Source organism: Amblyomma maculatum, chromosome 4, assembly GCF_055883805.1.
Source record: "Amblyomma maculatum isolate TAMU_Amacu chromosome 4, ASM5588380v1, whole genome shotgun sequence".
Taxonomy (NCBI): domain Eukaryota; kingdom Metazoa; phylum Arthropoda; class Arachnida; order Ixodida; family Ixodidae; genus Amblyomma; species Amblyomma maculatum.
In genome coordinates this window covers 144,206,199-144,231,685 of record NC_139347.1, presented here as the reverse complement: position 1 = coordinate 144,231,685, position 25,487 = coordinate 144,206,199, and the positions used below count along the sequence as shown (strand labels likewise).

The following is a 25,487-nucleotide window of genomic DNA, read 5'->3' as shown; positions in this document are numbered from 1 at the left end:
AGTATGTGGCTATTTCAAGTTGAGGCATGATTGAGTGAACCTGTGGTGTAATAGCACAATAACAGACATAGCTTGTTGAACTGACGAAGTAGTTGTCATTTGCGTAACACGGGAGAGCAGGTGCTTTAAGTGATGGAATATTTAGCATACTTGATTATGCTTGCATTACAAAAATTCGCAGGAAGCCTGTATTGAGGTTTCAGAGAAGAAAGCCATTAAGTATTGCTCAGGTTATTTGCCTTCCACTCTCCCTTCATTACTGCTACCTGCACTGTATGTATTTGTTCATACAGACATGCAGTTATTGACTGCTTGTACATTTCTGGTTGCCTACACTGGCTTCAGTCCTGTAGATGTAATATTACTTTGAGCTAAACCAGGCTATTTGCTCAAAGTTACAATTATAATCAATTCTCTCCCCAAGCCATTGAGATTTGCCATTAGCTCCCAACTCGCTTTATTCGCAGCTGCAATGAATTTATTCTGTAACCCTAGAGCAAGACATTTGCAGAAAGGAGATCATCATGCAATACTCGTGCAAATTTTGTAAATTTTAGAGGACATTCTGTTTGTTTTTGCATATGCTTCTGTGTTCGGAAAACAAAGCAGACTTGCTTACAGTGCAGGAGGGGTGGGCTGCAAGACAAAAGGAAATTATTAGTGCAGCTGCTCATTCAGGCGTGCATTCCTTGTGCATTTATTGCTCTTATATATGTGCACCTTTGCCTGCATGCTTGCCAGGGCTTTCCCCATAATGGGTGGCAGTGATCTTGCCGCCTACCTCTCAGGAGGACTGCCCTTTACCAATTACTTGCCCACAACCAACTCACCTCCTTGGCTTCAAATTTGTCATACTCAAGGACGATTTTCTGTGTTTGATGTTACCAGTGACGTCACTTAAGATACACAGTGTAGATCATTAGTCCATTAGTTTCATTTCGGGATGTTGTCACCCCTTATATTCCCTACTCATATTTCTTCTACATCTTCTTGCAACTGCCAAACGAAATAAGACGTATAAAACTGCCAAACTCCCGCATTCTCTGAATGCTATGTCAACAACCAAAAAGCTTTTGCATGTCTTAATAAAAGTAGAAATGATCCGCCGATTATTTTTTTGATTGTCATGTCTAGTCAGACGGTTTAGTGAACTGCCACATGACCAAGCAAATTGCAACTGTAAGTGCACTGAGGAGTCATGCGTTAGAGCAAGCATATGGATCTTGTGTTGCTTAGCTGCTTAACTCCAAATATCCTCCTTTGTCAGACAAGATATTTTTTTAGAAAACTGGATGGGGAGCCAGAAGAAAGCAGATTGGATTCTTAGCAGCATTGCTACTTGTTACACGTGCGTTCCACTCCTGTATACATGAACTCGGCAGTATTGGGTCGAGTACATCTGTCGAGTGAAAAATCAGTTGTGGGGTTCATGTATACACAGTCGGGTCGAGTAAAATAGGCGGCGGAGCGGGTTGCGTTAACTCGCTTGCAGGGGATAGGTTAATTCGCTTGACCCGCTTATCTAAAGGCATGTAGACGCTGTCCAGTCAGGGAGTCTAGTTATGGGGAACTCTGGGCTATGAAAAAGCCTCTGGAGCGGCGACGAGCGTCATTCGAAATGAATGCTTTTTAGCGCTCATCAACGATAAAAAATAATCGAAGCTCTCGATAGTAAAAGGCAATGGGATCAAATACGAGTAAGAACTTGCACAATAACTTCGAATCTCGATGCAACGCTCTGCTACGATACTTACTCACTAGAAAGCGAGTTCATGTAGACATCAGCCGGGTCGAGAATGATGACCTTGCTTACTCAACGATGATTCAACCCGGTGCTGTCGAGTCCATGTAAACAGGGCTATTGTACTTGTAATTTTAGGTGATTTCGTGTATTGCACATTAAATTTGAGTGATATTGGTGCTTTCTTGCGTATGTGCTGTTTTGTTCTGCAAACAGTACTATTTCTCCAGACACAATCTTATTTTTAATTTGAGTACAAAATATTGTCCATTTTTGAAAAAAAAAAAACAATTTGTGAGTCTGTTAAGAAATTTTGATTTTGAAATATATTCACAAAATAGCAACGTTTTATAGATACTGAAATGTAAAATGTGTGCGAAACAACTTTTCAGCTCAGGATTAAACTGGTTTTTCAAGGAACTTATTGTGATAGGGTGAAAGTGAAAAATCACTGTTATGGTAGATGTATCGTTTTTTTATGATCCCATAGTCACATCAAGCATTGTATTTTATGGTGTGCTTAAGCAATGAAAATCATATTTGGCCTCAGATATTCAGGCAGATTACTATTCTCTATACCAACAACTACTATGAATTGGTTTTAAGAAATCAGATGCCCGAGCACCACACCTGTTACCTGGACATAAAATCACCCATGTATGCCTAAATGAATATAATCTTGCACGTGGAAGGTTGCCGATGGTATGGCCATATGATTAGCTGTGATGAGGGAAAATGCATACCTGGTAGGCTGCTAGCTGATAAGGAAGTACAATATCATTGTACTCAGATCTAGCATAACATTTTCCTGCCTATGCAAAGTAAATTTCTAGTACTTGCTCAATTGCTCATTGCAGGCTGACTGTAATACTTTTAGCTGAACAAGCATGCACTGTATGATTACTAGAACTTCTTGTTGGGCTTGTTCGTGTTTATTTATTATAAACTGAAGGCACCAAAACAATGCACGCACACAAGAAAAAAACGGGACAGAGTTCCACTCACAACTGATTTATTGTGCAGAACAGAGTACATATATATCTCACTGCAGGCACATGCCCAAGGAACACATTCAGCTACATCACATTCAGCATCATGTAGTTTAACATAAGCTATGTTCAAGAAATGCTTTCTCAGAGAAAGAGGCTGTGGTATGAGGCATGGGCTCCTTGAACATATCTTAAACTACATGATGCTGAATGGGTTCTTTGCGCATATGCCGGCAATGAGATATATATGTACTTTATTCTGCACAATAAATCAGTTGTGAATGGCGCTCTGTCCCGTTCTTTTTTTCTTGTTTGTGTGCATGTTGTTCTGGTATCTTTAATTTATAATGAGCACTGTATGAAAACTATTCCTTGGTACATTACAATTAAGGCAATTGTTTATAGTAGAATGCAGCAAGCAATAAAGCTGTGAAAACTAAAAAGCTGGAACTTGAAATGGTACGGTTATCTTGAGAATATTATATGCGTACACAGCCTTGAGAATATCTGCGATCTACACATCTCCCTCAGTTAGCTGATTGAAGATAGCTTGATTGACTCTGTCAGGGCAATTATTTCTCTATTCTGGCCGCAGTAATGTATGCGTGCCTGTAACTGGTGTACTGCAGAAAAATATTCTTTAATGTGTTCTTTAATATCATCCAGTCTTGCATGCTTAGTAATCCATCTTGTCTATTGCAGGAATGTTTAAGAATTTTTTAAAAATTAAAAGTTCTGGAGCCTGAACCATCAGATTTTCAGGAACTGTAATTCTATATGAGCACTAAGCATCTACCTGAAGTTATCGGTTTGCCGGAAGCAGGTTTTTACTTCCAAATATCTTTCTTTTGTATCTGGAATGGATATTATTTTGCATATAGGTTTATCATCCCTACGTCATAAGATGCTGCATGCCTTTGCATGTCCAGAAACCTGTCGCAAAGTGCTCTAAAAGAAGAATGTGTGGCAATAGGCCTTCAATATATACAGTAGAACCCCTTTATAGTAAAGCAACTGAGGCCAGCAAAAATATTTACTATATCATGGCATTTACTGTATCAGTGGTGTGTGATGACATGGTCCTGAAAGTGCTGTCTAGTAGTTAAATAGGCACTTACTGAACACGTCTTGTTGCTTAATGAAAAAAAAAAACCTAAATACCTTCCATCTCGCTTTTATCATCTCTTTGTGTAATTTTTTCATTATAAAATTTCTCTACATCTTGTGGAATTACCTTTGAAGCATGAAGACGTGATTACGAATGCAACCAAGTTCGATTTCACGTAAAAACTAAAGCCTTGCATGAACATGGTGTCCCTTTTTGCTCTTTCTGTCTTTTAAAAGGCAATAAGTGATAAATTCGCATGGCACTCAAGTGCTGTAAGACCTTACTCACTGCACCTCCACTTTCTGCCACCACTGCCTCATGATTTGTACTGCACATTGCAGTGTATGTTGACCGATTTCTTTCCCTTCCCTATTTCTTGCTGCACGTTTACTCCTTTACTTTCTGAATGGAACACGCTGCCTCCTTGCTATGTTTGTAGACAGCTTTACTTTCTTCTTCTTCGCGCTGCGCGCTTTCCCTCATCTGACTAGTGCTATGGCTAGTAGTAAAGCCACCTAAACGAACACTCGGGGTTATTGTTCTGTTTTCAAATACAAAAAGTCTTGGCTTTGCGACTCTAGGTAGTGCGCGGGAGTCGTCGCCATGGCCAGAAGCACTTTAACCGATTTTTACCAAAAACATCTTTATTATAAAGGGGGGAAATGTACAGTTGCCTATGGAAAATGAACTGGGACTTCAGTTTCACTTTACTATATCAGGGGTTTTACTATAGCAGGGTACTGTATTTTGTACTCAATCGTATAGAGCACCCAGACTTCAAATATGTGTTTGGATAAGTGTTGAGAAGGTGAGTTTAGATCTTATTGTGATATATGCTTGTCTTCTGTGCAGATGTCATTTGTAAGACCCACGGACCAATCTCCTCAACAAACTGTTCCTGAATGGTTGTTTCCTGCGGGGTGCCCAGCTTACTTCCTGGGCCATGTGCTTCCCCCGCCCCCTCAACCTCATCACTTGATCCATTGACCCTTCACTGCCAACTATCATGCTCAACACAGTCCACTGCCATTTTCCATCCATGGTGGACACTGCCCTGAAATGCACCCATGCTCAGCCTCCTATTCCTGCAACACCTCTCGCACTAGAAGGCTATGGTGCATCAACCCTGCTCAACATGTCCAGCCCCTTCCATCATGACCAATGCACACTGCACCCAATCACCTCTACCTGCACTACCTGATCATGTGCTGCTTATACCCTGTTTCCAATTACACCTACTAGCCTCTCCCATATTAACCCTGTATCGAATGCCTCCTGCACTGCATTTGGCCCTCTGATGTCCTTGTGGCATTTACATGTATATGAGCTCTCAATAAAATGTTTTCGGAAAATATTTTGCTTGCCTCATTTAATTGCATGGTTTTTATGGCTCCTTAGGGAGATGACATGCAAGGTGGTATTGGGAAATGACTGCATAAGAAAACCACAATTGTCAGAGTGACAGTTAAGCAAATGGCAGCAGTAAGGGCAAGGGTGAAATAACTGCATGGCTAAAGGTGGCTTAACAGTGGCAGGCCACGTGTGCCGATGAATACTTGTTGCATGCCAATAAATACCATGATACTAGCGGCACGGCCGGTTTATTGCCAATGTCAGATGTGCCAGTGATTACTAGTGGCATGCCAATACGTGACACTAGGGGCACGGCCAGCTGATAACCTATGTTGGCAGTGCCAAGACAGGTGCAATGTTGGCATATAAGCCGGACCAATATATAAAAATGTAGTAATTTCTCAAAAAGCCAGTGTTACGCCAATGTTGGTACCAATTTTTGTCGACGTTGGGCCGGGATTGGTGCGATGTTGGTGTGCTGCCTGGGATACCGTAATAGATAATCTTGAAGGTTGCCATTTATTACAGTGGTAGTCAAGTTCTTTGCATTTGATGGCAACGACTGATCAAAGAACAGTGCGGAAGTAGCTTGAACAATGCCAACCCGTCTTACTGAAATAAGCGAAACTAGAATTTTGGACAGCAAGGACTGAGTAAATACAAACTGTGCTTGCTATATTGCGGCCAATGATAATATAAAAACTGAGCTTGGTGTGTAATAAAAATGAGAGAAGCCACTCCAGACAGATGTTCAAGTGCCCGTAAAAAGGTTCGCACAGTGAGGAGCTCAAACCGAGAGTTCAAGTCACGTACACGGGCCCCTAAATAGAGGACTGCATTTGAAACAGATTTTGGCCACCCCAAACATAGTCGTAAAGCGCGCCTCTCCAGTAGCATCAGCGGTCGTAGATTGTATTTAGGACTGCCCGAGGAAAGAACACAGCCGAACTCCAGAATTGGTCTCACATACGTTTTATAGAGAAACAAAACAGTATCCCTGCGCATACCGAATTTCTTATGGCTAAATGTAATCAGGCGACCAAGCGCTCGCTCATCTTTCAGGCAATTGCATTTGATATGAGGCCGTTAGCCTAATTGAAAGTGGTATAATACGCCCAAATACTTAAAGGATTCAACCTGTGAGATCTGTGTGTATCGCGAATGACGCACGTGCCATGCCTGGCACGACCGTTTATCATGTTCATCAAGATTAAGATACGCACCTTGTTTGCCACACCCCCTTCAGCTATAAAAGCACTGTACCTTCTGCAATAAAGGCTTCTGTTGGTTCACTGGCCGTCTCGACCGATACATGGTGTCAGAAGTGGGATCACGTTGGGAACCTGCCACCTGAGGACAAACCACGATGGAACAACTGCTGAAGCTTCCTGAACCATTGCGACTATCGGGGAATATCGCCAAGAACTGGGAATTGTTCCTGCAGAAATTCGAGCTTTTTTTGCAAGCGACAGAATCTTGAAAAGAGCCCCGATCCGAAGCTGCCAAAACAGCACTGCTGCTCAGCACTGCCGGAGACGACGCACTGGAGGTATTGAACAACTTTTCTTTCCTCGAGAGCGAGAATAAGCAAGACTACGCTACCGGTGTTAAGAAGTTCAAGGATTATTGCCAGGAGCAACAGAACGAAGTTTATGAGCGGTACATATTCCGGACAAGAGTGCAAGGCGAAGGGGAGCCATTTGAGCATTTTTTGCGAGACCTAAGGAAGCAAGCGAGAAGCTGCAATTTTTTGGGGCTTGCCGATTCTTTCATCCGTGACCAAATAGTGTTTGGTACTAACAACTCGAAACTGCGTGAAAAATTGCTCAAGGAAAAAGACTTGACGCTTGTCAAGGCTGAGCAGATTTGCAAAGCGGAGGAAGCAGCTTCGCTACAAAACAAGGCCTGGGGGCCACAGCCTGATAAGCATGTAGCGCTCGTCAAGAAGCAGTCCGAGCAGGTTCACAGAGCGAGGCAAGCAGTACAAAACGCATCAGCCTGGGAACAGTCCGATAAGCAGGGACCGCTAGCCAAGAAGCAATCTCGAAAATGCGCCAGGTGCAACCGTTTTCACGCGATACCCGGCAGTTGTCCAGCGTTCGGCAAAACTTGTTTCGTGTGTGGGAGTGCTAACCATTTCGCAGCGTGCTGCAAAAAGGGCCCGCAAATCAGAGAAGTTGGCGAGGAAGAAGAAAGCTTCGATATTCTCGATGTAACAGTCTCGAGCATTGACGCCAAGGCAGACTGGGTAGTGCAGGTAAAAGTGGCGGACCAGATAGTTCATTTCAAAGTGGACACGGGGTCCCAAGCCAACCTGCTACCGTACTCTATCTACCGACGGTGCAAAACGGCAGGCGATTTGAAACCGAGGTCTTCGGTGCTCCGATCATAGAGTGGTGGTGTCATTCGGCACTTCGGTGTGGCAAGAATACCAGTGATCGTGAACAGCCGGTCTAAAGACATTAACTTTTACGTCGTGAAAAAGGGCGACCAAGCCATACTGGGACTATTAGCAAGCGAGTCCCTCGATCTCGTGTCGCGTGCTGTGGACGCTGTAAAAGCAGGAAGCACCACCGCCAGCAGCAGTGAGGACGTTCTGAATGAATTTCGCCAGCTTTTTCAGGGAACCGGCTGCGTGAGCCGCCAGTACAAAATGGTCCTACGAAAGGATGCGACGCCTGTTGTTCAGCCAGCTCGACGGGTGCCCTTGGCGCTGAGGGAGCCTTTGAGGGAGGAGCTGGAGCGCATGGAGCGAAGTGGCATCATTGAGAGGATCCAGAAACCAACAGATTGGGTGAGCCCCTTGTTTATCGTGAAAAAAAAAAAACAGGAAACTACGTGTTTGCATGGACCCTAGAAGCATCAACGAGTGTATACAGCGAGAGCACTACCAGATGCCGAGACGCGAGGACATAGAAGCTGAGCTAGCCGGAGCTAAGTACTTCTCGCTCCTCGATGCAAAGTCTGGGTTTCATCAGGTACCTTTAGATGACGCCACAGCAACTATATGCACGTTCGGTACTCCATTCGGCCGCTACCGATTTTTAAGGCTCCCGTTCGGAATCTCATCAGCCCCGGAAGTATTCCAGAAAATTCTGACAGAAATATTTGACAGCTGCCAAGGTGTAAGAATATACATAGATGACATTCTGATATGGGGCGCATCTAAGGAAGAACACGATCCACGCCTACGAAACGTGCTGCAGGTGGCAGAAAAAGCCGGCTTAACTTTCAATGCCGAAAAGTGCAAGATTGGCGTGACGGAAATTGAATTCCTGGGTGATGTCATTAGCCAGGATGGAATAAAGCCTAACCCAGCATTAACTGAGTCACTGAGGGAGACTCTGTGCCCAACGGACAAAGGAGCGGTGCACAGAATGCTAGGAGTAGCCAATTATTTCATCAAGTACTTGCCCAATCTAGCGGAACGTACTACGCTTCTCCGCAGCCTCATCAAAAAGGACTCTGTGTTCGAGTGGACCGACAATCGCGCTAGTGAGTGGAGGACGATCTGCGACATGCTTAGCAGTGCACCTCTCCTAGCTATTTTTGACCCAGCCAAGGAAACTAAAATTGTGGCAGATGTATCAAAGAATGGTTTGGGGGCTGCACTCTTACAGCGTCACGGGGAAAACTGGCGTCCGGTCGCTTATGCGTCGCGTGTAATGACCAGCCCAGAGCAGAGGTATTCGCAGATTGAAAAGGAAGCGATGGGGATAACGTTCGGCTGTGAAAAATTTCATCACTTCGTGTACGGACGCAAGATTGTAATCGAAACTGACCACCGCCCGCTGATTGGTGTTGCAACAAAAGGAATCAGTAATATGTCACCCAGGCTTCAACGTTTTTTTTTTTTGAGGCTACTTCCTTATGACTTTGACCTTCGGTATATACCAGGCAAGAAATTCTTCCTCGCAGATATGCTATCAAGGGCTCCAAGGGCAGAGACAAAGGACTACCCAAATGACACCGAAGACGTTGAAGTCCACGCAGTTGGAGTCGTGTCAGACCTGGTAAGCGCAAAAACGCTGGGCCGTCTGGCCGACGCAACGGCAAAAGATCCGGACTTGCAGTCGGTGATACGCTATATTAATGGTCAAGGTGAAATTTTGGGCATAATGAAGCCATTCGCATCCGAGCTGTCATTGATTAAAGGAATTGTACTTAAAGGCACGAAGGTTGTAGTTCCGAAGTCAATGAGAAAGGAAGTTCTGCAACGCATTCATGAAGGGCACATGGGCTTGAACAAGTGCCAAGCAAGAGCCAGAGGCCTAGTGTTTTGGCCGGGGCTGAACTCCGATCTAAAACAGCTGTTACAGAGCTGTGCAGTTTGCCGAAAATACGCTTACAAACAGCAAAGCGAGCCATTTATGATCAGACCTACACCGGACCATGCATGGTACCGTGTAGGCGTTGACATTTTTCAACATGGAGGAAGGTCATACCTCTCCGTTTTTGATGCCTATTCCAACTTCCCGGAAGTAGAAAAGCTGACTCATACAACATCCAGTGCAGTCATTGAGAAGTTGAGCGCCATCTTTTCAAGATACGGGATTCCAATTGAAGTCCACACGTACAATGGGCCCCAGTTTTCGTCTTACGAATTTGCTCTTTTTGCATCTAGGTATGACTTCGACCACGTCACCTCGAGCCCAGAGTTCCCGCGCTCGAATGGACTCGCCGAGAAGGGGGTCCAGATAGTGAAAAGGATCCTAAAGAAAACGGATGAGACAAAGGAGGACTTCTGGCTCGGGTTGCTCGGCTACAGATCCACTCCGCTCGAAGATGGCCGCTCCCCTGGTGAACTGCTGCAGGGAAGGAGACTTCGCACGCGGCTCCGAGACTTCCGGCTGCAGCCAAGCAGACCGGTGTTCAAACGAGCTCGGGAAGACACTCGAGGCAGAATGCTACCACCGCTCAAAACCGGCGATGTCGTGAGGGTGAGGGAAAGGACATGGAATCGCCGCGCTCAAGTAGCCGGAACAGTTGCACCGAGGTCTTATCAAGTAGTTACAGAGGACCACCGCGTGCTACGACGCAACAGACAGCATTTACTTCGAACTGGCGAGCTGTTCCAGCAAGAAGCCACCGAATGTGGCTACTCGGAGAGCGAACCACCAAGTGCAGCGCTGCAACCCACAACACCCGTTGCAACAGGACAGTCGTCTGTGAGCTCCGGGACCTCTCCACAGGCACCGCCACAAGTGACAACGACTGGACCGTCTGTGGGCTCGACAGCTCCGCAGGCTCCTCCACTGCGCCGATCCACCAGAGATACCAGACCACCCCAACGCCTGCGGTACGACCGAAATTTCAACCAAGTGCTTCGCATCTATTCTGCACAGGAGGGAAGATGTATCGCGAATGACGCACGTGCCATGCCTGGCACGACCGTTTATCATGTTCATCAAGATTAAGATACGCACCTTGTTTGCCACACCCCCTTCAGCTATAAAAGCACTGTACCTTCTGCAATAAAGGCTTCTGTTGGTTCACTGGCCGTCTCGACCGATACACTGTGAACCGCAATACGAAAGGGAGATATAAAGGAGGTGTGCTGTTGGGAAAATGAGTACTGAGGATTTCTTCCACGTTAAGAATTAATTTTACTTTACCCACCCGAACTTCAAGGGCATTCGAGCAGGCTTGCAATAACCGGTATAAAGAATGAACATCTTGTGCAAAAGTGGGAAAGGCATTATCATCCGCACACATCTACACTTCTATTTTTGGATTGACAGGAATAGTCCTCATTAATATATTAAAAAGCAATAGAGATAGCCCCGATCCCTGAGGAACGCTTCTGCTTCGTAATATGTTTTAGAAGATAAAGAACCTGTAGTGCAGAACAATCTCCTATTCCTCTAGAATTCTTTTAGCCAAGCAAAAATTGAAAAAGGTGGCCTAACTTCGTTTATTTTATTCAACAGCATAGAATGTTCTACACTGTCTTATGCTTTGGCGATATCCAAAGTGACCAATGCTGAGACTTCTTTTTCATTGCAAACCTAATTCTACTCTCCAAATTTATATGAGCCATCCAAATCGAGCACCCTTGACGAAACACAATCTGTGCATCCCTAAATGGATTCAGAGTTGTAATATGGTTTGTGAGGCGCAGGTGAACTATGCGTTCAATAAGTTTCACTAATTTTGAAGTTAGAGAAATCGGCAGAATATGATTAAATCAAATCCTTTTTTTTCGGATCTTTGAGGATTAGTATAATGTTAGCAACTTTCCAGTATTCACGTAACCAAGCATTTTCCAGGAAAACATTTTCAATATTCAACACTTCCGAGTTGTGGCCTTGAACTGAAGCTTTCAGCATAGCGACTGTAATACGGTCGCACCCAGGAGCTGCAGGTTTCAGAGCAGCCACCGTCGAAGTGACGGAATCGAATAGCAAGGCCGTTCGCAAACTGTTCACGTTTATATTTTGCTTCATGGGTTGATAACACCTCTGACTCGGTTACATATGGTGGAGATGAAGTTTGGTTACGTTCCGTGAATCTATACAATGCCTTCTCAATAATTGGATTAGAGAGATAAACATTCATATTAGTAATATACTCATCCTTAGCTATACGAATAGCTTTTTTTTAATGAAGCCGCATAAAATTTATAATTTATCCAATTTTGAGGACACTTGTTATGGGAAAGGCTCTTCCATGCAGCTTTTCTACGACGGTATGCTTTTTCAAATTCTTCGTTCTGCCATCGGAACAACATTTTGTTAGAGACCGACGATTTCACAGTGAACACTGAACGCTCAGTCGCATCTAACAGAGAAGAGAGTTCTTGCTGAGCACGTTCAGAATGCTCAAGTTATGCTATGAAGGGGAAAGAGGAATTCACATGTTTTTTAAAGAGTTCATACTTGACAAATTTTTGTTCACTAGTAATTATTCTAAAGGGAGCGGACACTATATTAAACGTAACTGGGAAGTGGTCGCTAGATGTACCACAATCCTCCGTAGCCCATGATGAAACTCTTAATCTATATGCTACTAAAGTTAAATCAATTACTGACCTAGAAGCTGCTCGCATTTAGATTATGCCTGGACTATTACAGCAACGTACATCATTTACAGACACCCTTGTTCCAAAGCCGTTGCCCACATATATCTGAACGGCAACCCCAAAGACCATGGTGAGAATTAAAATCGCTCGCACCCTGTTGGTTGAACTCAATACATCACCTAAACAATCTGCGCCGCCCGTGTGGCGCAGTGGTTACGGCGCTCGACTACTGTTGCCAAGGATGCGGGATCGAATTCCGGCCTCGGCAGCCACTTTTTGATGGTGGCGAAAAGCAAGGCGTCCGTGTGCTGCGCGATGTCAGCTCAGGGTAAAGAACCCCAGGTGGTCAAAATTTCCGGAGTCCTCCACTACGGCGTCTCTTATAGCCTGAGTTGCTTTGGGACGTTAAACCCCACAAACCGATCAAACCTAAACAATATGTTATACGGACGCCTGCTGGAAAGTAGACATTTGCAATAGTGAGAGGAGTGCGTTGTGGAATTGCGATGTCAACTGCAAGCAGTTCGCAGTCTTGTCGTAGAAATTTGTGCGACACCTTCGCCCGATGAAATGTTTTGGATGAAATTAACGTTAGCATGCCGCGACCCCGGCCGCTAGTGCGATCTGATCTAAAAGTTCTGAAATATATGAGAGAAAATGGTCGGTTTGGCAAAAGCCAAGTTTCTTGTAGTAAAATTATGTCGGGGTTGAATTTTGAGATAAGAATCTGTAAATCGTGAAACGAAGATGCAACCGAACGACAATTCCACTGTAGTACTTTTAACCCCGCCATAAATATAAAATCCGGGAGGCTGGAACAGACTCCTTTAAGACATCAGTGTTATTCTTAAGATTAGGGGAACCTTTTTGACTTTCAGTGTTAGAATTGGCTGATTTTGAGGGAGAGGAAGAACCGCGGCGCTTCTGGGATGAACGTGTCATCTCTACATCCAAAGGACAAATGGAGGACATGTGGGTATCCGCAGGAACCTGACTCTGCACTTTCATGGAAGGAAAAGAAGTAGGTGTCGTCTTGGTAGAATCCCCTAGCAACCGTACATGACATTCAGTTATGACAGGGTTGCCAACTTGCAAAGCTGCAATTTTGGTATAGCCAATTTTCGTAGCTATGACCTGTGACACAGATTCTTTAAACGTGATTAACATACGCTACAAGACATCCTCAAGTGATTACTCTACAGCTCAGAGAACCGATCTTGTCAGGCCTGCTTCCACATCCAAACCTAGTGTACTTGCACAATCTGCATATGAATTCCTCTTCTGGTCTAGCTGTGCATTGGCATCTGTCCTAGAACACTTTTTGCTCTGGATGATGTAAAGAACAGTTTGCTCGTCTGCACGTTTTGGGCAAGTATCAGCATCACCAGAGTGATCTGCGTTACATAGTGTGCAAGTTACCACAGCAGACGTGCAAATGTCAGATGAATGATTGCCTCCGCAGAGTCTGCAGCGTGTTGCGGATTTGCACGCCTCGCTGCTATGTCTAAATCGCCAGTATTTGCATAGCAAAGGGTGAGGCTGAAGGGGATCAACACGGTACATAATGGGTCATACCTTAATCTTTGTTGGACCGTTAGCCCCGGCAAACGTCGGTACCATTGATTCCGTCGACACCCTGAAGCCACGAGCATCTCTGTTGCAACGAAATTGTGATATGATGCCGACGTCAGCCTCGTTAAATTCCTCGATCATTTCCTGCGGAGAAGCCGACGAATTCACGCCGCGTATAATAACTTTTGAACATGCCAGCTTTTCAGGTATAAAATGATCTACTGGCAGTGATGCAAATGTTGTGCTTCGAAGCAAGTACGACACACATTGTATATTCGAGGACTTACATAGAATACCTCTCCTGCCAAACGGCAGCATCTCAGAGATTTCTAGGTAGTGGGGGTGACATCCTTTAGCTGCTCCTGGATTATTTTTGGATTTTTCAAATTCAGGGCTCCATCCTCAATTGGTACATATGCCACCGGCATTATGCTTACTACGTTCCTTCCAAAATTTGCCAGGTCCAAGCTTTGGGCCGGCAGACTGGCAAACCAGGATGCCGAACCCCCATTTGGGGAAGCTTGAGACACTATAGACCTATTTGAACATTAACCCTAATTTCTGTTTTAAAACAACTACTGACAAATACCCCGATGTCTAATGGCCTCAAAGCACCGAATGGTCAGGCTAGCAGACAAGAGAGGAACCAGCAGTAAGGAGAAGACAGCACAATAGCACACCAGCGTCATGTAACAGCGGATCTTCGGGACGTGCCCAATCAGCCTTCTTTTCTAACCACACAGTAGCTTCCACTCTTTTCACATCAGTTGCTGCCTAGAGCATGACAATATATCGACACTGCAAATACAGTCAATAAAGTTGGAGGATTCCTCGAAGAAATATAAAAAAATGCTGAGCCACATTGTTTCAAAGAGGTCGCGTCTACTTCCATTCATTCAAACTAACCTGCAAAAGCATAAATCCTTACCCCATTTCCCTTTAAAAAGATTAGGCTGCGAAATATAGCTATAAAATCTTACCTCGTTGTTCACTGTAAAAAATAGACGTTTGATGCCACCTGATGTTTAGGAGCACAAGTCCACACATGGCCTTAGTTCCTCAAAGAGCAACTCGGGTGTTTTTTTTTCTCCATAATTTTGTGTTTTTGGTTGAATTACATTCCTCGGCATGTCCCGACTCCAACACAAAAAAAAATCGTCTTTAGAAGTGCCAATTAGAAGTATTCTTAAACAGGAAAACCAGCAAATTGAAACCGAAACTGCTTTCACCGAGAGAAACGACGTCCCAGTTGACGAAATGGTGACGTCACACTCAGTACTAGAAAAAGCACTCATACGTGCGTTGGGTGGTATAATAAAGTATGGGAATCATGACACAGTGCATAACATGTCTGAGGTAGTTCAATATTAGCCTGACAATTTCAGACTCACCCGGGAAGTGAACAGTAACGCCGGTATACTGTTTGTGGCGTCAAAAACTCAGTGTTGGCCGCAGAAATACACTAAACCTAAGCAATGAAACCGCCATAGTGTAAAGTCGCGTTGCGCACGAACGGAATATCGTACCCCGCCCAAATTTTGTATAATCTGTCAGGACGGAGGGAAGAACCTAGAGTAAAATTTTTACTAGAATATTCGAATGTAAAAAGAAACTCCGGAATTGTACTTTAAATCTAAAATACTTAACTTGGACAGCAATATTTCACTGCCAACTTCTGAATTTCTTTAACAAGCAAATGAAAAAAAATCTCAGTTCTTTCAGTGCAACAATTATTAAACATGATATATGCTTCTTTGTATATAAACTATTGCGTCTCGCCTTGGAACCAGGTATGGTGTACAGACAACCTCGTATTGTGTTTCGGTCTTAATAAAATCCTATTCATCAAACCTTATCTCAAAGTTTCAAAATTGTTCACTCATGTCAAAAGTTAAAATGTTTCCACTATTTTTTTAAGACATTCATCAATATGAATTCGCTCGATTCGTTTTGTTTCAGGTTTTGTCTGTTGTGTTGTTTCATGCGATGCGTCGTGTTTTATGCTTCGATGGATGCATTGGTTTCCCTATTTGTACTGATGAATGTCTTTTTTTTAAAGATTGCCCCACAGTGTTGCTGTTGTAAACGTATGTCTGCACTTGTGCTTTCTGCTTAGGGCTAGGGCCTTATAAGGCATAATTATCTGCTTATAGTTCCGGGCTACTGCATTTTCTATACTTCGTAAAAAAAAATCCAATTTTCATTCAAGCGTTATCGAAAGTGCTATCATGACAGCGGGTCTGAAGAGGTTATATTATTAAACTGCTTAAATGACACTGAATGGTTTCCATACATTTTCAGAAACGCATGTCTTTTCTTTGTTTTCGCAGAACTTCGATGATCCCGACGTGCCAATAAATGGAACATGTAGGAAATTAGAAGGATCAAGTTACGAAAGCGAAACTGTGTGCATGACGACAGTTCCTGCTAGCGTGGGGTGCTAACCGCAGATAAACTGCGTTTATGCGTAACCAAGATCAAGAGATGCCTTTTAATGAAGTAAAGATGTTTGTAACAAATAATTTATTTTTGGTTTTCTTTTCAACACCGCGTACTACATAATGTACGTAGTACGTAGTGTATAGGTACGTGTTCCAAAATGCACGTATTGCTAGGAGAGCGGGAGGCAACTTAAATGCTCATTAAGACAAACTAATAAAGGAAGCGAACAGGTAATGAAGGTTTGATAGCATAATAAAGTTTCTTTTTCATATGCAGTAGAGCTGAATTGAGAATTAGAAGGTAATACGTTTTATCTGACAGATAAGTGGCTAAAGTAAAGTGAACACAACAAAATATCAATGCGATAGGCAAATGTTTAACGATTTGACGCAATACCGTCAACATGGAGCCCCGTTCTTCTGAAAATCCGGTGCTGCCGACGTCGGCATTGAGGGGGAAAAATCAGGTGCATGCCTCAGATTGGTTAGTTTTGCACTCACTGGTCGACATGTTATGAGATGTCAGGAGACCGCACGGCATGGCCGCGTTGGATGGTGCTGCCGACTCGAGCTTCGTCTTTGAGTCCGGAGTCCGACGTGAGCTCTTCATGAGTGCGTTCATTTCCAAGTTATTTTTATTTAGTTACTAACTTTTTATTATTTTATTATTATTTATTGTATCCCTTTGTAATATCCACAGCGCCACAAGCGGCATTACAGAGGGGAGGGGAAACTAAACATCATTTATGTCCCAAAAATGCACAAAAAAAACACGATGAAAATGCGACAGGCCGTACACTCATGAATAGCATTTTTAAAAAGTAGCAGCAAATTATTCGCACGCCATAATTGAAACTACTTCCTCGAGCAGCCTATTCTAGTCTCCAATCGATCTTGGAAAAAATGAAAACTTATATGTATCACATTTACTGTTAGTTTTCTTGACCTTTGATGGATGGTCAAGCCGTAATGAAACATAGTTTGGAGCATGAATAGGCAAATCACGGTTAATGCCAGTCTTGCTGTGATAAATACAATGAAAGAAGTTTAGGCTCAACCTATATCGGTGTTTTTATAGAGAGTGCCATCCCAAATAGCCTTTGCACCTAAAACACTGAAGTCTCTGACGTATCGCAAATCAAGACTTTGTACCCTCTTCAGTCTGCCCATATCTACCTTAAGCCAAGGGTCTCACACCAAACATGCATAGTCCAAAACTGAACGGACGTTAGCCTTGAAAAGTAATTCTTTGACGTCTGGAGGAAATTCTTTGGTGTTACACCTGAGGCAAGCAAGAAGCGACAGCTTTTTCAGTCACGTAGTTCACATGATGTCGCCAACTTGACGTCACCAACTCATATTAGAAGTTATGTATCCGCCCAAGCATTTGTATTTGGATACCGAAGAAATATGAATTCTATCGATTTCGTAAAAAATTCGTGTTTTTTTATTTTGACGCACAAATTTACAGAATTTGGCATGTTAATACACATCGCCCTTTTTTTGCCCCAGTCAGCAATCTTGTTCAAATCATCCTGTAATGCATCGCAGTCATTCGGACAGCTAATAATCATATATAACACACAATCATCCGCATTGTTGGATAAAAGACAAATAAATGGCAATCCTTCCCTTTAGCGGGTTGCAGTAATTTTTTGATATCAGTGTTCGTGTCATTAAAAACGAAAAAGAGATTGTACTTGTTACGTCATTTACGCTTTGAATGCAGCAAGCGCTTCCGAATTGTTTCGCGAAATATGTTAGGACTACACACGTCGTGTGCCTTTGAAAAGAACGGCAGTTTAAGCAATCGATGTTACTTCTCAGACTCAAAGCTTCATCAAAAGCTAATTAACTGGTTACAACCGATTTCCTGCAGCTTCAAAATACACTCCACGAAGTTTGATACTTCGTCACCTACTTTAGTGATGGCTTATTCAGCTCACGGCGCAATTGCGAGTTCTGGGCATGTCAATTTGTCGCGATGGCATCTCTTTCACTCAGAGTTTAAATGTCGCTGTTATGCTCACTGGATGGCTCTAGCAATTTATCGTATGTGTAAGACATAAGTTGACATATTGTAACGGCCGCAAAGACGATGAGTCGCTATGCGCTATGGAGAATGACGATGTTGGTTGGTGTCCGGAGCAGACAGAGCCTCAGAGGACTGACAAAAGCTGACAAGCCAAATCGGACATCGTGTTTGTCCTTGAAGGCCTTCATTCGTAACTCTATTATTGTAAGTTGCCGACAATACGTTCCAAGGTTCAAATATTCTAAGCATTTTTGCGATGCTTGCCACCGTTTTTTCAGACAGCTGTTTTAAGGGGCTAGAAAAAAAGTATGCCGCCATAATTACTGCGAGGCCTTGGTACAGGTGTCAAGAATTCCAGGCGTTTTCTTGCTTCAGCACCTTTTGTTCGAAGACCCCTATTTCCACATGCTGCCCACATCCCTGTGTCATATTTCGGTAGCATTCCACACAAGTCACAAAGTGCTCACCTTTCTTAATGGCCTCATAGCAGGCATAGGAAAGATATACATTCCTAAGCGCTTTTTTATCACACAGTGGAACATCTGTGCAAAGATCAGCAGTGGCATCGGCAGAAGACTACTCATCAGATTAAAGAAAGTAATCTAGAAATTCACAGTTTCGTTTCAGTTTTTATACAATTATAAGCCGTGGAATGAAATTTAAGCGGGTTCTTGTTCTCTATACTAAAGATTTAGCGAACACTAGAAAAAAAAAACGTCGGGTTATAAGGATGTCACCGAATTTACTTCGGCGACATCCTTACGAGGTCAGAGATATTGCAGTAATTAATTGATTCATTCGCGACTACAGGTAACAAAGAGCAATATGTTTAAGTTTCGCATCGAAGAATTTTCAGTTGTCCAGCTTATTGTAAATGACCCCGTCTAGAGCGCCTGTAATCCACTGCTGTTCGGTCTCACTTTTGCAAAGTCGCGTATGATTTGTGTGAATTCGTCAAAGCACTTAATCTGGTCTCCGAAAAACTTTCACTGTGGCCCTACGGAATGTGGAAAATTACAGCAACCCAAGCAGCACACCAGCATTGGTCCAACAATGGTTCATCACTGGAAAAGAATGGCATCAATATTGGACTGATATTGGCATTTGGGCATTTTACTACATTCTCCATTCTTGGCCCATCTTTCGTTCCAAGATTGGTCCAGTGTTCAACCAAGCTGGAGCCACCAATGTAGGCACAATATTAGACTTTCCATTCATGCACCATGATTCTTGCCAATACTGTCCAGCATTATACCATCATTGTATTACCAATATTTGTTTAATACCAGCTATTCCATTGATGGCCCATTGTCAATGCCAATATCATACCAATGGTTAGCCATTGCAGGTGCACTGGCTACTCCATTCATGCCGCATATTGTCGATACCAATATTAATCCAATGGTTTATGGGTACACCGGCTACTCCATTCATGTGCCATTGATGATGTCAAGATTACACATTATGTGGCACTGCCTGTGCAGGCCATAAAATGCAGCCTTTTTCATTCTAGCCATATTCGTGACAGCCCATCGAACTTGCTGGGACAATAATGGCCTTTCAAATAGGAGTGGCCATATAAATTCAAATTGTTGCTCATGAGCAACCAGTAGATATTCACAAAACAAGGGCATGGTTCACAAAAAGATAATATTTATTGCAATTGTTACTATAGACGGCAGTTGTTACTAGCCAGCGCTGAGGGCACACACAGCAGCAGTTAGCGGGGCAGTGGCAGGGTTGGTCAGGGCAGGGCGGGCTCTCGGGAAGTGGAAGGGGCCAGGGAGCTGGAGGGCACACTCATAGGCGTAGTGAGGGGGCTGACCCTGCAATTGCATTCACAGGTGGCATGCCTGGTTCGCCAGGGGAGGTTTTAGCATAACGCCTTTTTCTTCCCCCCCCCCCCTGTCACAGGAACCAGGCAGCCACCTGCGAATAAATGCGTGTGCCTCCAAATCGTCCACCCCAACTTTTTCGCAAATGGCACCTGCACAAAAACAATGAGGAAACAAAATTTACAACACTATTACGAGGCATATAAAATCGCGCGCATTATTTTAGGAAAATGTAGAAAATTCCAGGATTCATGTACCGAAATTTATGGTCAATGAGAAACACTATACTGATGAGTTCCAGACTAGTTTCAGCTGCCTTGGGTTTATTAGGATGAAAGACGCACATACATTGCATAGCATGTGCCCTGTTGCATTTTGATCGCCTCCACAGCAATACGGCTGAGACAGCCAGTGTTTCATCCCACGCTAGGAATTAGTGCTTGATTATCGGCTGTCTCCGCATATGACTGGCGCGCTAGTTTTTTGCCGCTCCTACGCTTTCTGCGATGTGCAAACAGTTTATACTAATAATCGTTACCAAGAGAATGTTCGGCGACCATTTTCATTTTTTTTAAATGGCTAGATATAATATACACAAGCAATCTAAGCCCACGACTGCTGCACTGGCCGCTGGTTAGCTGATATACGCTTTTGACTGGTTTTGTGGGTAGTTCACTTAAACGGGAGCTCACTTAAACGGGTAGCTCACAGGTGCATCATTTTTACACATATACTGCTTGTCCAAGCAAATTTGATCCAAGGGATAAAAAAAAAAACATTTCGGAGCCAGGCAAAGGAAACCAGATATATATTGCTGGAAGCTACCTTGAGCGCCACAGAAAAGGTTTTGTTTGGAATCCTTATTGACATTATTTACCTAAATTACTGATTAATGACTTACACAATAAATGGTGTTGCTACTTTGAAGAGTACCGGCACAATCCACGTTTGATTATTTGTGATAAAGAACCCTCACGTCTGCATTTTGAACGCCAGATACAATAGGAAACCACGAAAATACAGAAATCTGATTCCCGGACAATACAATTGAGGACTTGGCTTGGCTCGACAGCCCTGTGTAGCGTTAGACCTACAAGTTGCCTATGGTTTCTTCGTCCGCGCCAGCACATCGTCCAACAAGACTGTATTTGTATTTTACAGCTGAAAAATACTGTTAAACTCATTTATATCCTTACCGCTTTGTAGCCATTATCCGCATTGCAAAGTTCAGCGCGCTCATTGTAACTCGAGCCTTCATGTGCGCCAAAGGGCCGACGCGAAGCAACCATCGCCAGCATATCACCCTTACTCATGCATGGGGCTAGCAATCTTAGCGGCAGGTTGTTTTGTCCGCTCAAAATCATGTTGTGAGCAGCACAGTTGAGGTGCGCGAATGGGCTGGTAACGGTTTCGGTATCTACATGACCCGGAATTTATCTACAGCTGGAAAAAAAGGTACACATGAGGTTTCTAACCGCAAATATTGAAACAGGGGTTTCCGAACGTGCTCACCGACTCTGTAAGTCCTATTTATTGTCTAAAGTGAATATTTAGTACTTGAAGCGAATAACCTCACTTCCCCACATAAAAAAATAAAAATTTTCTGCGCTGTCCTAAGTGGCTGCCAGCAATGCACCACCGGTTTCCATCGTCTGTTTCTAATGGTTTATTTATAACACTTGGCTCAAGCTATGGGGCGCAGCAGGTGTAATGTAGCTTGAGTAAAACCTGCAAGAGATCATATATATGGGTAGATTTGTAAGGTTTACAGATTTCACTTACAAATTTTACAGCAATCGCGTCACTGCGGCCTTTCTTTAAAATTGACACGTAATAGCGCTATATTCGTGGCTAAAATAAAGTAATCAACGCATTAATTCAGCTTAGCAAATGCAGCTGTAACAGAAAGTGAGGGCTGGCTACACCTAAGGTGTGCCTAGCTTTCTAATTTTCTGAGATGGCACAACCGTTCGAAATATGGCATATTAAAAAAATGCCCTTGATATTGGCTTTCTCACAGCGTATTATGGGTGCCTTAGATAAGAAACATAATCGAGGTCCCATGGCCATCTTTCGTTTCCAATGAAATTCTTATATGTGGTGGGCAAGTATCTAGACACAAAAGAATTAACCTTAGTTTTTCAAGATACGCGTAGTTTCCTCGAAAAAAAAAACAATTGTATGGTATATCTCTAGAGGTAGAAAACGCTGTTTTTGCCATTTCAAAATGTTGCAAGTTTGGATGCCATGATTTTGTCATCTGCTCTTTTTTACTCACTAAATATATGCAGGTTATATATTTACAAACACTATTAGAAACCTATTTTGTTTTTGCAGTTGTGTTATTAAAAAATCGCAAAATTTTCTTCAGGAGCGATACGCTGCAAATATATTCATTTTTAACCTTATGTACTGGCATATGATGCATTAAGTTGGTTTCACTAAATATGTTTTCACTTCCTGACGCATGTTCTTAATTCCAGGCAGTATCTGGAGCTCCAGACCACTAGGTGTGTTCTCCACAACGCATCAAAATTGCTCAGAATTCGAAAACAGCAGTAAAGGGCAAATTTGCTGCAATTAAAAAAAGATCATCTTCGATTTTCATTCAAATCCCTCTCAAAAATCTTCAGTACCTCAAAAATATCACGGACTAAAAAGTGTTGCGTTATACTGTTTAAAAATATAACATTAAATATTAAACCGAGTGCTTGTGCTGATAATGGCCAAACTCAGCCTGCATTCTTGCAAGATCCAATAATATCTTGGCACAGAAACTATTTTTCTACATTATCTAGGTTCCATTCTTTATTTCTGAAAAAATTTGAAGCTCTAGATTTGTGTGTGTATCTGCATATTATTTTGAAATTGGACAAAAGTAAGAAAATGGTAAAATAAGAAAAACTGATTAGAATTGAAGAAACGGCCGCAACATCAATTTTTATCAAAATCTGTGGAAACAATGCAAAGTACTTTGTTAATTTGAGTCAGTAAATATATTGAATTCTGCAAAATGTAATATTAGAAATATAAAAATGCTTGTTTTTGTTTTATAGATGTGCTTATATGGCTCCCCCTTATGGAATAGGCATCAAAACTTCAATTTAGTATTTGCTTAATTTAGTTACATTTTACCTTAAGTAAAATTTAAAACATTGTCAGCGCTTAACACCGTTTTTATGCTTCTGGGACAAATACTTAATATAGCTTAAAATGGTATTAATTCACTATTTCTGTCAATTTCATGGCAGAACGCAAGTGAAGGCTGAACTTTTTCTCTGTCCTGCATTCTTTTTTATTGCTAGGTGCAATAGTATTCAATCTAGGTTATTAATATATTATTCCATTTGTCAGCTTTGACCACCACTAACAATACTATATTTTTGAAGATGATTTTTCAATGTGTAATTTTTATAATTACAATCTTAAGCAAATCGCTTTCCAGCATAATACTTTTGGTGGCGTTACAGAGAACACACATAGCAGCTTAGAGCTCCAAATTCTGCCTTAAATTAACAATATGACCTGCGTAATAAACACAGAATATTTTAGTGCAAACAACGCAATGCGTCACGCCAGTATGTAAGGTTGAACATTAACATTTTTGTAGCGCGTTGTTCTTGAAGCAAAGTTTGCGATTTTTTACTAAATCAACTGCATCAATGAAACACACTTTTAATACTTCTTATACAAGTAAACGTTACCCAAATGCGGTGAGTAAAAAACAGTGGATGACAAAATTTTACGCAACCAGCCGGCCTCCAAACGTGCAATTTTTTGAAACGACAAAAACGGCGTTTTCCAGCTTTAGTGATAAGCGTTTTTTTTTTTTTTTTCGAGAATACTACGCCGCATCTGGCAAACCTAAGGGTCATTCCTTTGTGTCGAGACATTAGCCCACGACATATGAAAATTTAATTAAAAAAATGGTCATGGCACCACGATTACTGTTCCTGTCCGAAGACATCCATATTTGTTTTCATTTCGTCTCTTCAACAGTCTGGTTTAGCCAATGCGGTGAATAAAGATATCATCGCATATATTAAAGATTTTCGCGCTATATGTTATACCTAAAGCTACCTATATTGTCACAACTGTCATACATTATTTGTAGCTGAAACATCACAAAAGGGATTCGATTGCAAATTGTTCGCTAGTTAAATAGACGTACGAGATGACAAACGTATACTTTGTAGAATACAATTTAGGAAAGAGCAGATACAAACTACAGGCGAATAATGCTATGATATGGAGCATATGTATTACTCCGGTTAACAGTAAAAAAATCAACTTTTAACATATTAATATATTCGACAAACTATTGCATGCTCACATAGGAACACAATGAATGAGCTCATCCACGCATCTAATGTCTATGGGCATTAGACGTGTGGATGACTTCGTTTTATTCCAATTCGTGCGTCACTCAAAATAATTGAACGAGAAAAAAGTTTATGTCTACACAATTTTTAGTGAGTATACCACAAATTATACTAAGGTGCTTCATATATGTCACATCACCTAGCAAGTGAAATGGGATAACAGAAGTAATCAGACTCTAACCCTGATCAGCATTTCGCTTTTGCGCCATCTTTGTAAGTTTTTAGGCAGGCTTTTCCACTGATTATCCTCTTCTTTATACCCCTGCCACCCACAGGACACAAATCTTCTGGGGGTACCGAACTGTTGGTTTTCGCACCAGTGATACAACTTAATCGATCCATTTATACGTAGAAAACACTCTCTATGCGCACCTAAAAAAAAATGAAAGCATGTATGTGTAGGCGAAATCATTTACCGGCGATTTAATAATATGATATGAACAATAAAATCAAAGGATCACACTCGAAGTAACAAAAAAGTGGTGGAGAGATAGGAATTGAAACAATGAAAGGCGGTTGCTTTCTGCAAAAAGCCAATAGCAAGAGGTCCACCGTCTATAAGAATAGGCAATAAAAATAAGGCATATTTAAAGGTGCATGCAGCAGTTACAGTGATGCAGTGCTACCTTTTTTTAGGCAGGCTTTTCCGCTGATTTTCTTCTTCTTTATTGCCCTTCCAACCACAGGACACATATCTTCGGGGGGTTGTCGGTTTTCGCACCAGTGATACAACTCAATCGATCCATTTCTACGTAGAAAACGCTCCCGATGCGCATCTAAAAAAATGAAAGCATGTATGTGCAGGCTAAATCATTCAGACATGATAAAACAATATGATTTGAACAATGAAATCAAATGATCACACCCAGAGCAACAAGAAAGTGGTGGAGAGATAGAAATTGAAGCAATGAAAGACGGTTGCTTACTGAACAAAGCCTATAGTAAGAGGTCCTGCGTCTATAAGAATAGGCAATAAATTAAGGCACGTTTATAGGTGCATGCAGCAGTTA

General features: G+C 42.4%; 1 protein-coding gene, 1 long non-coding RNA gene and 1 pseudogene across 2 annotated transcripts; 2 read left to right on the top strand and 1 right to left on the bottom strand.

The window, feature by feature from the left end:
- LOC146193243 (uncharacterized) overlaps positions 1 to 16,320 on the top strand; it is a 76,466-nt pseudogene extending 60,146 nt beyond the window's left edge.
- On the top strand, positions 7,591 to 10,686 carry LOC146193244 (uncharacterized). Its single transcript, XM_084602624.1, has 3 exons — positions 7,591 to 7,985; positions 9,110 to 9,204; positions 9,816 to 10,686. Exons 1-3 carry the CDS (start codon positions 7,845 to 7,847, stop codon positions 10,606 to 10,608), a joined length of 1,029 nt encoding a protein of 342 aa, XP_084458750.1. The 5' UTR covers positions 7,591 to 7,844; the 3' UTR covers positions 10,609 to 10,686.
- A 3,576-nt stretch (positions 16,321 to 19,896) lies between the features above and the next one.
- LOC146193242 (uncharacterized) lies at positions 19,897 to 25,247 on the bottom strand. The gene is made up of 2 exons (XR_014706418.1): positions 25,104 to 25,247; positions 19,897 to 20,247 (listed from the first exon to the last, which is right to left on the bottom strand). It is a non-coding gene; the product is annotated as an uncharacterized LOC146193242 (long non-coding RNA).
- Between the last annotated feature and the right edge of the window lie 240 nt (positions 25,248 to 25,487).